Below are 13,760 nucleotides of genomic sequence, written 5' to 3'. Positions count from 1 at the left end.
AATAAACTCCTCGACTTCTTCACCCAGGCGGCGTACTTTCGGGAGACGGCACCGTCTGAGGTGGTCGATGATTTGATGAGCTTTTGGTGTTCCATTTCGACCGAAGATGAGAATGGACGTATTTTAGCACCAGCCCATGACGAAATACTTCTCATCTCAAAATAATTCACTGCAATCGTTCTTCAGAGCACTTAAAAGTATGTTGTTTACAATATCAATAGAGTTTATCACAATTGCCCTTTTTCATGCGCTTACTATATAGTTACCTATCTACCACGTATTGGTGCTCAAGCAGCTCTAAGAGTGCCTTGGATACGATACAGGATGCGACATATATATATTTCCATTTCAAATATTTTATGAACGATTTAGATGAGGTTTAAGGTAAAGGGAGACCAAATATGAGGGGGGGGGGGGGAGGGTATTTTGAAAAAAAACTCCGATACTATTGTTATCATTATTATTGAATTGAATTGATTTGAATTGAATTCAATTCGATCATTCTATTTTTTCATTACTGCAATAGTTTTACGCACAAAATGTGATATTTAAGGAGCAAAATCTTGCAACATTTGAAACATTAAAACACAATTTTTGTAGTTAAAAAAGGTGAACTCTGGCCCGTGAAGGTACTGCGTCCCATTTGCAGGCCAATAAATGAAAAGGTCAACTTCCAACGGCATTTGAAAGACAATAATAATTTAGATCTTCCCTCAAAATGTAAGGGCTTGAAAATGGCTATATGGGAAAATAACGACCATTAGTTGTCGAGTCGACTTAAGTGATTGCAATTAACCAAGTAATAGTCTGATTTTCAGACCCTTTTACCCAATAATCGTACGTTTTCGTGCTGCACAAAGATTCAATCAGTTTAATTTTGGCCAAAGAAGTGGGTTATTGATGTAGACAAATGCTTATGAACCTGTTACAGCTCATTTTATGTATATTACTACCAAAGAAAATAGTAAGATTAAACGAGAACTTACCGTTTGAAGTTTGATCTTTATTTTATGAATATTTAGGAGGAAGTTATTACATGAGATCCCGCCAAGCGCATGCGCAGTCAATATTCAAAGCTACAAATGTGGCTACTCTCAATAGTATTAAGGAACAGGGAACTTACACTTAGGTTTGAAGTTTGGGTGGGTGAGGAGGGCATGTAATAACTTCCTCCTAAATATTCATAAAATAAAGATCAAACTTCAAACGGTAAGTTCTCGTTTAATCTTACTATTTTATATCATATTTCGACGTTCGAAATTACATGAGATTTTGAAGCATAGTAGCCACATTTGGAACAACCAACATGTACGGAAAAGTGAACACTGATTATGCAGATTGAATTGAATGCTTCTAATCAATGACTCACCATATTTGACAGTTATTGTAGTCTGTTCATACATGTGGCAAAACATTTCACATACAAGACGTCCAAATATAAGACGTCATAATGTTGCAAAAACATTGTTCGTTTCTGTATCTAGTTGATTCTAGCCATCTGGTTTCTTAATCCCAGTTCTATTAATTAGACAGCTGGTCTCTTAATGCCAGTTCTATTGAAAAGCCTTCTGATGCAGTTCTTAAAGCAGTGTGCTATCTTGTAAGACTGCCTGGGTAAAGTTTCTCTTGTTTTCAAAAGGTTTCCTGTAGAACTTCCTGAACGTTTTCTCTGAAGACCATCCTGCTCGGGCTAGGATCTGGTCCATTGGAAGTGCTGCCTTGGCAGCTGCTGAAGTTGATGCTGCCCGTGTTGAATGAGCCTTATAAACGTTTGTATCCACACCTGCTCTTAGCAAGCAGGTCTTGATCCAGCGAGATAAGGTTTGAGTTGTTACTCTATTATGAGGTCTGGTGTAACTTACAAAGAACGAGTTCTCATTCCCACGAAGTGGCCCTGTGCGCTGGACATGATGTTTCACATATTTTACAATACACAATCTTCTATCAGGAGGATATGCTTCCAATTTAAAATTAAAATTGGTATTTCCTGGTTTGCTTTGCTTCAAGTGTTCATCCAAATGAAAAGCCACAAAGCCCCCTTTGAGGGTCATCTTGTTAGTCTTCAATATATGCAAGGTTTGCACTCTCTGTGCCGATACAAGAGCCATTAGCATACATACTTTGAGTGTTAAATCTCTGAGGTTTAAGGAGTTTACTGGAGACAATTTTCTTAGAAAATTGAGGACTGGACTAATATTCCATATTTCTGTATATCTAGGTAAGACAGGTCTGAGTTGAAAAACACCTCTCATCAGTCTGGTTATAAGTGGGTGAGTACTTATTGTCTGATTACTGTCAACGAGAATCAGAAAAGTGGATAAAGCGCTACGAGCTGTATTGATCGCACTGTAGCTAAGGTTCCTGTCATGAAATAAACTACTAAGGAATTCTAGTACCGTTTCCACCTCGGCTTGGAGGTAACTCGTATTCCTGCTGTGGCAAAATCTTCGCCACTGTGTGATGTACACTTGGTACTGCTTGCAGGTTGATGCTCTCCATGAAGTTGTTATGATATCCACTGTTCGTCTGCTTAGTCCCCGATTCTCAAAATGTTGCCGCATAACCTGCAACATAAGAGGTCAATATTAGCATTAAGAGGGTGGGTGGTGTTTAACACAGGAAGGAGTAGCAAATCTTCTTGCCTCTGGATAAACAATGGCTCTCCTTCCATCATGCTAACCAACTGAGGGAACCACGCCTGAGTAGGCCAATTAGGGACCAGAAGTAACCCTCTAGCTTTATCCTCTCTGATTTTTTGCAAGCATTTGGGGATCATACAGAACGGTGGGAATGCATAGAATGCAAAAGGTTTCCAATCTAGCGTAAATGCGTCAACTGCAAAAGCCCCAGGGTCTGGGTGCCAAGTGACATATTTCTCTACTTGAGCATTTAGTCTTGAGGCGAACAGGTCTATTTCTGGTACACCAAAGTTGGAAACTATTCTATCGAACACTTGTCTGTTTAGTCTCCATTCTGTTCGATCATTAAATTTCCTGGATCTTTCATCTGCTATAGTATTGAGCCGACCAGGTACATGGGGTGCGGAGACCCAAATATTTCGAAAAATGCACCACTGCCAAATTTTTCTCGACATCTTGTCACACATTGCGGACTTGCAACCTCCCATGTGATTTAAATAAGCCACTGCAGTGGTATTATCTATTCTTACCATCACATGAACGTTACGCTTATTCATGCAAAAGGATTTTATCCCTAACCCAGCGGCTAGGGTTTCCAGAAAATTTATTTCATTGTTTCTTGCCCTTTCTGCCTCAAATTCATTCCAACGACCCCCTGTTTGATTCTGGAGGTCAGTGGCTCCCCATCCAAGGCCACTGGCATCTGTGTGCAATTCTAAGTCAGGTTTTTTTCCTAACAATTGGGGAGGAGGCCATAGAAACATTGTTCATCCACCACTTTAACTCCTCTTTTGCCTCAAGGGACAACTTCATCTTTCTGTCAAAATGACCCCTGTTTTGTCTGAGGGCTGCAATTTTGTCCCTTTCCATTGATCGATAGTATAAGGGGCCATACTCAACCGAAGGGAAAGTTGCTATGACCTTCCCAATCACTCGTGCTACCATTCGTATTGATGGGATGTACGTGCCCATTAATTCACGGCATAAATCTTTCACTTCTTGTGCCTTTGTTTGAGGCAATTTAACAATCATACTCTCAGTGTTAAGAATGAAGCCAAGAAAGGCTAGTTCACGTGTTGGGATGAGCACTGATTTTTTAGTGTGAATGAGGAATCCTAATTCTGTGAGGATCTTAGTCGTTGCACTCACACTCGCTTTAAGCTTTTCTTTTGTCTCACCAATAATTATGGTGTCGTCCAAATATCCTATGACTGTATGACCTGCTTGTCGCAGTTCGGCGAAGACTGGCTTCAGCAATTTTGTGAACAGTCTGGGAGCTGTGCTGAGCCCATTAGGTAAGGCTGCAAATTGCCAGCGCTCACCCTGCCACATGAACCTCAAGTATTTTCTACTATTTGGGTCTACTGGAATGGAGTAATAAGCATCTTGGAGGTCGATTGATGCAAGATAACAGTACGGAGAAATCAAGTGCTTGGCAGTGTGGATGTTATCCATCTTAAAGTGTTGTACGTTCAGACTTTCATTAAGCTCTGATAAGTCTAAGATCATACGAGTACCCCCATCTTTCTTGGGTCTCGTGAAGATGTTTGAGAGGAATTCTCCCTCTTCAAATGAGCAAGGTTCTATTACGTTTTTTGCTTGTAGAGCCAAGATTTCTTTAGTAATCTGATTTATTTCTAAAGGGCTCTTTTTGTAACCGTAGAGGGGCTTATTTCTTGAGGGAACCCCTTTCGAATAATCAAATTCGATCTCATAGCCTCGCCCTCCTGATAGCAGAAATAGATCTGACGTTAATTCACGCCATCTACGATAGAAATATATCAATCGACCTCCAACAGGCACATTTGAGATGCATTCTTGTTGTAATGTACATGAAGTAGAAGGAGCATTAATCTTAACATTCTCAAAATATTCATATGTGCTACTTACCTCTTTGGGTAATGGTGTAGCTATTTCCTCCTTGCTGCCTGTGGCCGCTGGAAGGATTGGGTCTGTTTTCCCATGCTCATCGTCTGGGTGTGAGGCGGAGCTCTGTAAGGTCTGCCTCGTTGGGTTCGCTGGCCTAAAAAAGGCCTGTTGTAGTTCCCACTTGCGGGCCTGCTACTTGGAAAAGTTTGTGATGTGCCGGTGGCACGGTTCCATCCTTGTCTGCGGTATTGAAAAGTGCTGGACGCTTGCGTCCTGTACGGATGGTACTGGGGGCGGGGTGTACGTTGTCCACGCACCACGCCAGATGCAGCTTTTTGTTGTTCTGTAAGATCTTTGACTCTCTTTGTTAAGTCATCGCCAAATAAGTACTGACTCACTGGTGTGGCAGGTTTGCATAGATGTGAGTACTTGGCATTTAAGTCTGGCTTAATCTGATCTTTGCGTAAGCAGTTGATTTCAAAGTTTGTGTTACACAGCAATGCCAATGCATCCTGTTGTGTGTCAGATAGGCTATCGGGGGACAGAGTTTGAATAAAAGCTGTGAGTCCCCTTGTCAAAGGCTTTTGGATTCTTTGCAGTTTCAAATCACGGCTTCTCGTTTGCGAGGATAGGTTTTCCCATATTGCTGCATTCACTTTGGGGCAACACAGTGGAGTACAATTGCTTGGAGGAGGGTATTTCCCTCCAGCTTCCTCCAACACATTTTCCTCTAGCTGGTGGGACATGAGGTACATGGCAGACTTTGCTAAATCATCGTGGATCACGCCACCTACCCCAGTGGGGATAGCAAATTTCTGAGCCAGGGCAGGAACTTTGTCCTCATTCTCCTGGTCTAAACCTGGTGCAACAGTTTCGTTGACATCACCTTCATCCATGCTGCCAATGTCATATGACGTAGGGCATTGGCCCATGTTTCCAGTGTCAATATGCTCAAAATCATCATCATCATGTTCAACTTCAAGAAATCTCACGTTCGTCGCAGCTGTACATGCTGTCGACGGTGTATCCCCTGTGGGGCGAGTTGCAGATTGACAAGGCAAAAAATCCACCATTCTCTCCATTAAGGATTCCAATTTGTCAAGTCTTCCTCGTAAATCCGTGAAGTCCTCCTTTTCTTCAGGCTTTTTGCCCTTCTTTTTAGGCCCAGAGTTCTTAGACACATTCGGGGCAGGCTTTGCCAAGACACTTTTGCGTTTCGTATCGGAGGATTTCACTGCCGATGAGCGCTTTGGCTCAGGCTTCGTAGAGGGGCCCGCGGCGGTTTCGCCCGGAGAAGTTCCGGCTTTAGCCGTGCTCAGCGTTTCGCTGGTTTTCTGCTTGGTGCTGCCTGACGGAGACGCCATCGTGTACGTGGAAATCGGAACAAAACTTCGATTTTTGATATAAAACAGCACAGATTCTCAAGAGTCTTCCAAAAACATGAAAAAGGAGAGTTTCTCTCCCTAATGAAGTATTTTTTCGAAACCGCTGGTCCGAAAAAACGCCGAAAATTAGGTATTTTGACTGCTGAGGGAAAGTTACTTTCCCGGTAAAATTCAATTGCGCGGCGAATTGACTGCGCATGCGCTTGGCGGGATCTCATGTAATTTCGAACGACGAAATATGATATAAAATAGATGTCAGTCAGTCACTCAAAAGTGTCTGCGGTGAAGTTTAGAAGGTAAACGGGTTTCCTTGCATAATTTGAATAATTTGAATTTGAATCTGGCCAACTGGAAATATGCAAACATATCAGTTATCAACCGATGCAACTGAATATATGCCCACAGACCAGTCTCTTTTTTTTTTCTTCATTTCATTGTTCGGTAGGAACTATACCTGCACCTAACACAATAAGGTCATAATGGTTGTGGGTAAACTGAATAAGTTTCCGTGTGCCCAGCTTGCCATGACTATGAACGGAAATTCCTCTCATAAAAGTCGTATGAACATCTGTGTAGTATAACAGTGGGTATACAAACGCAATTTTGGCGTTGGCATTGTTAACTTTATCAACTGAACTAATCAGTGCTTATACAAATCCCTTTTCGTTCGAAGAGCACACTTGCGTCTGTACAATTCGTCTACACCTCTGCTTGTCTGTACAACTACAGTTGAAAAATGTATGCTGCTATTTATAATATAAAACCTCTGACAGGAGATCATGAACGCTATGAAGATGCTTATTGCAATGCTTTTTTCAAGGTGGCTCAGAAAGATGTGGTTCTCGAAAAGGTGATTCAATATTTTGATGCCACAGTGATGAAGAGGCTTACTGATGTCTTACTGATGAAAAAAACGCTCTTACCCCCCCCCCCCCGCTTATTCAGCGGCTGGCTAAGTCGTTGCGATTTTTTGGGGACCAAAAAAAATAAATATATGTCCTCTTACCCCCCCCCCCCCCCCCGCCTATTCAGCGGCTAGGTGAGTCGCTGCGATTTTTTGGGAACCCCTCCAAAAGTATATTATTTGTCCTCTTCCCCCCTCCCCCGCTTATTCAACGGCCGGCTGAGTCGTTGCGAAATTTTAGGCCAAATTTAAAAATGTTAAACCCCCCCCCTAAAAATCCTGCGTATGCTACTGATTTCACCCCATGCCATTTTGTGCCCCTCCCCCCCCCCCCCCGCCGGTAAGAATTTCCTGGATCCGCCACTGTTACTTCCAAAACTCACTAAAAAAAAAAAAAAAAAAAAAAAAACAGGTTTTCATCTTTATTAAGACAGTCAGCGACATCCCATTATTAGGCATGCAATGTTTGCTCCCTCATTCTGAAGCTCCATGACCTCAGATTTTTCATTGTTCGTAAACACAGAAAGGTCAGAATTATTGTGGGTAAACTGAATTAGATTCCTCTCATAAAAGACGTATTAACATGTGTCTATACCAACAGAGAGTATACATGTACAATAATGTTGCCGTTGACATTGTTAACTTTATAAACTGTCCACTATAGGATAGTAGGGACTTTTAGATTTACACGTCGACATAGTGGACTGCTACGTGATGAAGTTTTTTAAGGCACTGCTCATGCGTCACGTCGTCTCCGGCGTCGACTCTCAGAATCGAGAACGGGTCCACCTTGATTTTCCCGTCGTCTTAAATCTAGAACGCCGTGCAGTTGTTTTCATATATGTGACGTCATCTCAAGCCTCAAGATGAATGACGAAAAGTCAGAGGTATAACTTTGTCTATGAGCAACGACAGTTTTGTGGTACCCTTCTCTCTATTCTCATTAAAACTCTTTTGGCTTGAACTGTGTCTGTGAAAAGTTTGATTGGTATGATAGCATCCGTAGAAAGGTTTATAGTTAGTGGCCGTGGCAGTTTGCATGAGCTTCGCGTTCGCACCGCCCAGCTGGCTGGTGACGTGACGAAATGGGTCCTCGCATTGGGTGGCGCACAAAATCTGCTTTGAAATTTCGCGCGCCGTTCATGACCTCATCACGCTTACTTGTCGAATGAAATCTAAAAGATTTCTGTTTGTATTACAAACAAGGGCAGATGACTACGTTGACACGCATGATCAGTGATTCACGCCGTTCTCGTTCACTCAATCTAAAAGTCCTTGGTGCTATATACAAATCCTGTTCCGATATCGAAGTGCCCACTTGTGTCTGTACAATTCGTCTACACGTCTGCTTGTCCGTACGACTCCAGTTGAAAAATGTCTGCTGCTATTTCTAAAATACAACCTCTGACAGAACATCATGAACGCTACGAAGATGTGTTTTACAATGCTTTCTACAAGGTGGCTCAGAAAGATGTCGGTGATGAAAAGGTGATTCAATATTTTGATGCCACACTGCTGAAGAGGCTTACTGATGTATTTGGGTGTGGTGAAGAGCTCAGTCTATTAGGTGTAGGAGTCGGAGAAGGTATATATATAGTTATTTCTTTCATAAAATCAGTTTATTTTGAATAAGGTGGATTGTAGTAATGACAGAATAAAGATTGTTCGCGACTGTTGCGTACTACTGTCTGTGCTTAGTTAAATTGTCAATGAGAGCGTTTCCGACATGGCATGGGCAGTGCACTGGGAGTGGGTAGGGTCGGCAGATGCCCCAACACAAGAGGGTTTTTATCCCCCAAAAGTATATATAAATATAAAAAACTCTTTTTAAAGAAGTAGGCCTTCAGAGATAAGTTTTATGTACCTCTTTTAGCTCAATATAAATATTGTAAGTATATTCATATTTAATGTTTATATAAAGTTAGATATATAAATAAACGTTTTAGAAACAGAATATAGAGGTCTTCTGTGGTATATGCGCAATCTCCGTCTGTCTAGATCCGTGTATACCACTTTATAAAGTACGTCAATAGGTGGTCGATGATTGTTTAATTTTAGTGTCTCAACCTCCATCTTAGTATAGGCCTATACATGTTACTCTATTTGTTACCCTATATATTTTGTGTTTATGTATATTGACTTTTATACATTGGCCCCCACATGGCGTAATTAAAAACAATTGCTTGTTCCATAGGCCCGCACGAATTTCACTTTCTGAAGAGTCTTCAATCCCACTACTCATCCATATGTAATATTGCAGTAGACCCTAATGAAGGCATGCTACAAACATTCAAGGGTAAAGTTGCTACACTGAATTTTGATGACAAATCGTCTTGTCATTGGTTCACTGGTCCGTTGTCACAATTCGTTGCAGGCGCGGATCCAGGATTTCTTAGGGGGGAGGCCCAAATTTGAAATTATGCGAGCCAAATACTGGTACGTAATGGTGACCAGCAGTGACGTAATTAGGGGTGGGTGGGTGCAGGGAGGGGCGAGTTTTCCCCCTCCCTCCTCCGCGAAGCGCGGAGGCTTTGACATTTCAATAAATTATTAGAGAAAGAAGACGATTCGTTGTACCATTCCCAAAAATAATCCTCGTCTGAATTATGTTTCTCCCTATCCCGCGAGAAGCGCGAATGCTTTTACGTTTCATTAAATCATTATAGAAAGAAGACGATTCGTTGTACCGTTCTCGACTCTTAATCCTTGTCTAAATTCAGTTTCCTCCTCCCCACCCCCTACCGCACGAAGCGCGGAAGCTTCGACGTTTCATTAAATTATTAGAGAAAGAAGACGATTCGTTGTGTCGTTATCGACTCTTAATCTTCGTCTAAATTCAGTTTTCCCCCAAGCTTTTACGTTTCATTTAATCATTAGAGAAAGAAGACGATTCGTTGTACCGTTCTCGACTCTTAATCCTTGTCTAAATTCAGTCCCCCCTCACCCCCCCCCCACCCCCTGACTCCCGCGCAAAGCGCGGAAGCTTCGACGTTTCATTTAAATATTAGAGAAAGAAGACGATTCGTTGTACCGTTATGACTTTTAATCCTCGTCTATTTTCAGTTTCCCCCCCCTCCCGCGCGAAGCGCGGAAGCTTTTACGTTTTATTAAATCATTAGAGAAAGAAGACGATTCGTTGTACCGTTCTCGACTCTTAATCCTTGTCTAAATTCAGTTCCCCCCCCGCTTCGAAGTTTCATTAAATTTTTAGAGAATGAAGACGATTCGTTGTTCCGCTCTTGAAAATAATTTAGTTTCCCCCACCCGCGCGAAGCGCGGAAGCTTTTACGTTTTTCATTAAATCATTAGAGAAAGAAGACGATTCGTCGTACCGTTCTCGACTCTTAATCCTTGTCTAAATTTCAAAAATGTTCTTTGTCTATTCCCTTTTCTTCCTACGTCCTCTTCCTTTTCACTCCTCTCTTTTTTAGGCCGGCGTTTATGGGGGACCCCCCCCTACCGCCCCCCTGTCTACGCGCCTGCGGTCAGATGAACATATGTTGATACCCTGTCCGCCCCGGAAGCTCAGGGGTTTAAGGTTTTAATTTACGGTCAGATTAGCATTAAGGGGTCCGCCTTAGGGCCCTAGGCGGGGTCCAAGGGGCAGAGCCCCGGAAGTTCAGGAGTTTTAGGCATTTAATTACGGTCAGATGAGCATTATTTTGATACCTAATTGTTACAGTGGCAGGTCACTAATTGGCTTGGGGTTTAGGGGGCGGAGCCCCGAAAACTCAAGGGTTTTAGGCACTCAATTACGGTCAGATGAGTATCAAGGGCTCTTGGTTGGGTCCAGGGGCAGAGCCCCCGGAAGCTCAGGGGTTTTAGGCGTTTAATTACGGTCAGATGAGCATTTTTGATACCTTATTATTTGTGACACTGGCAGGACACTATTTGGCGTGGGGTCCAGGGGGCAGAGCCCCCAGAAATCAGGGGTTTTATGCATTAAATGACCGTCAGATGAGCATCTAAGGGCCCGCCTTAAGGCCCTAGGTGGAATCCAGGGGGCAGAGCCCTTGGGGTTTTAGGCATTTAATCATGGTCAGATGAGCATATTTTGATACCCCATTATAATGTGACACTGGCAGTTAACTATTTTTTCTTTCTCGCTCTCTTTCTTTCTATTTCTCTTTAATATACTTTTTCAGAGAAAGTGTGAGGGGGGGGGGGGCTCGAGGATCCCGATCCCCGCCGTTCCGCGGGCCCTGATATGTAGGCATCTCAAGAAGCATTTTCTTGCCTGGCTGTAAATTTAGGAATTTGTCATTTTCCAACAAACGCAAGAAGTGAGGAAATATCTCGGAAAATTATCTCATTTCAGCATTATTTGTAAACCACCGTTATGGAATTAGAAATAAACCACGTTTGAATTATATTTCTCCAAAGCCCCCCCCCCCCTATCAGTACGCCAGTGCCCCCCCCCCCCCCCCCCCCTCCGATCTACACCTTGTTGGCGGGAAAATTGCAACTGATATCCCTTACCTTTCTTCATTCTCTTTTTCTTTCTTTCCCTTTATCTCCTCTTTCCCTTTCCCTTCCCTTCCTTATCTCTCTTTTAGGTTTGCTGGGGGGGGGGGGGGGGGGGGGGGGGCAAGGTCATTTTGGTCCCCACCCCGCTCCACACATTGTTGGCGGGATTAACCGCAACTGATCTCCGCTTATTTTCCCTTTTCTTTTTTTCTTCCTCTTTTTTGTTCCCTTTTAGCTCTCTTCTTTCCCTTTTCCTTCCTTCTCTCTTTTTTTAGCGGGGACGGGGGGGGGGGGGGAGGCTAGGGCCTTTTGCCCCCCCCCGATCCACAACTTGTTGGCGGGAAAATTGCAACTGATATCCCCCTTCTTTTCTTTTCTTCTTCCTCTTTTGTCCTTCCCTTTATCTCCTTTTTTTTCTTTTTTTCTTTCCCTTTCCTTCCTTCTCTTTTATTTTTTGTTTAGGGGGGGGGGGGGGGGAGGGGGAGGCAACAGCCTGGGAGGCAAGTCCTTTCCCCCCCCCCCGATCTCCTTCTTCCCTCTTTTCTTTTCGCGTCTTCCTCTTCTTTTTTTCCCTTCCTCTCCTCTTTCCCTTTCTCTTCTTTTCCTTCTCTCTCTCTCCCTTTTTTTTTTTTTTTTTTTTTTGCGGGGGGGGGGGGGGGGCAAGGCCCGCTCGGCCTCCCCCCTGGATCCGCGCCTGGGTGTGAGTGTGCTTTGGCTTCGAGTCTATTTTAGGGTAGATTAATGAAGAAAAAAAATATTCCAAAACTTCCCTTCTCTGATCTGGCCCCCCTCTCTCTCTCTCCCCCCCTCTCTCTCTCTCTCTCTCTCTCTCTCTATATATATATATCTCTCTTTCTCTTTGTATTTCGATCATACATCCCCTTTAATAAGACTTACATAGTTGCAAATTAAAAAAAACACGATTCGTTTTGTAAAAGATTATACTGCATTTCACGTGCTTTTCAAGGAAAAACTAAACTAAGTTTAGATGCATGCAAGGTTGATATGAACATTTCTTTAAAAACTTAAAGACTTTCACGATTCATAACATACATTTAAAGGTATCGACCAGTTCAGAAACGCACCCCTCTCAACAAATGGAATGGAAGCTCTTATTACCAATCATGTGAAAGAATATGTTTTGACTAATACGTGATGATACAAATTTTGCCGGGAAACCGCTTACTATTTGGTAAATTACCATATCTATCCGGCCTGGATAGATATCACGTAGTCCCATATACAGTGCGTCCCAGAAAAAACGAAACCGAGAAGTATCGATGTTTTATCATAACTTAATCACAACCATAATTAATGAATGATACATATTTGGAAAGCTTAAAGTCCCTTCTTTCAGTTGATGGTACTCACGTGGTGCATATTTCACGCATGAGTGATTAAAAGCAATTTGAAGGAAGGAAACCAAAAAGACATTTGGCGGGCGGTATCTGAATTTCGAAGAAAAATTCACATTTCTAGAAGGTTGAGTTTCTCCGCTTTCATATGACACCTCAATCAGGAAAAATGAGCGAGGAATGACAAAGTTCTGTTTGTTTAAAGTAGTGCTTGCATTTCCATAATTTTATTAAACGAATTCGTTTTCACTGGCTGCCTGCCGTATCAATAAACGAAATTAACAAAAGACTTAACTCCGTTTCGTTGACAATCAGCCGTAGACGAGAGTCTTCATGCATGGCTGATTGTCAACGAAACGGAGTTAAGTCTTTTGTCAAATCTGCTTTTTGCTACGGCAGGGACCCAGTGAAAACGAATTCGTTTGTTAAAATTATGGAAATGCAAGCACTACTTTAAACAAACAGAACTTTGTCATTCCTCGCTCATTTTTCCTGATTGAGGTGTCATATGAAAGGGCAGAAACTCAACTTTCTAGAAATTTGAATTTGTCTTTGAAATTCAGATACCGCCCGCCAAATTACTTTTTGGTTTCCTTCCTTCAAATTGCTTTTAATCACTCATGCGTGAAATATGCATGACGTGAGTAGCATCAACTGAAAGAGGAGACTCTAAGCTTTCCAAATATGTATCATTCATTAATTATGGTTGTGATTAAGTTATGATAAAACATCGATACTTCTCGGTTTCGTTTTTTCTGGGACGCACTGTATATACAGAATGTACTAGTTGTAATAAGCCAAAATAAGACAAAATATCATTGTTAGGTGATTTTGACAGGTTTTGAGACAGAAATTTGCATATTAAATATATGCAAATTGATGACGTCATTAATAATTGAAGACAATAAAATAAAATAAAATAATTTCGTCTACCTATTGTTGTATAGTTTATGAAGATTGTTTATACATTTGGCGGAGATTAGAGTTATATCTGCTGAGAAACAGGGTAAAATGTATAGCACGTAATTCACAAACCCTAAGAAAGTGTGCAAAACACGAAAAACTGACATTTTTACATATCTTCAAATAAGGAGCAAAAAAACAGTGTCCAAATGAGTTTTTTTTCTTGGGAACGTCTTTT

At 42.0% G+C, this 13,760-nt stretch overlaps 1 protein-coding gene across 1 annotated transcript; it reads right to left on the bottom strand.

Annotated features, from left to right (window-relative positions):
* Positions 1-2,481: 2,481 nt before the first annotated feature.
* LOC105439702 lies at positions 2,482-6,142 on the bottom strand. Its single transcript, XM_030995178.1, has 2 exons — positions 4,530-6,142; positions 2,482-2,564 (listed from the first exon to the last, which is right to left on the bottom strand). Exon 1 carries the CDS (start codon positions 5,870-5,872, stop codon positions 4,550-4,552), a length of 1,323 nt encoding a protein of 440 aa, XP_030851038.1. The 5' UTR covers positions 5,873-6,142; the 3' UTR covers positions 2,482-2,564; positions 4,530-4,549.
* Between the last annotated feature and the right edge of the window lie 7,618 nt (positions 6,143-13,760).

This window comes from Strongylocentrotus purpuratus, unplaced genomic scaffold, assembly GCF_000002235.5.
Source record: "Strongylocentrotus purpuratus isolate Spur 01 unplaced genomic scaffold, Spur_5.0 spur5_scaffold_21, whole genome shotgun sequence".
NCBI lineage: Eukaryota > Metazoa > Echinodermata > Echinoidea > Camarodonta > Strongylocentrotidae > Strongylocentrotus > Strongylocentrotus purpuratus.
This window is presented reverse-complemented; position numbering and strand designations above follow the sequence as displayed.

Bases quoted from the DNA above. Each gene is read 5' to 3' on its own strand.
- LOC105439702 (XM_030995178.1), bottom strand. From the start codon at position 5,872: ATGGCGTCTCCGTCAGGCAGCACCAAGCAGAAAACCAGCGAAACGCTG.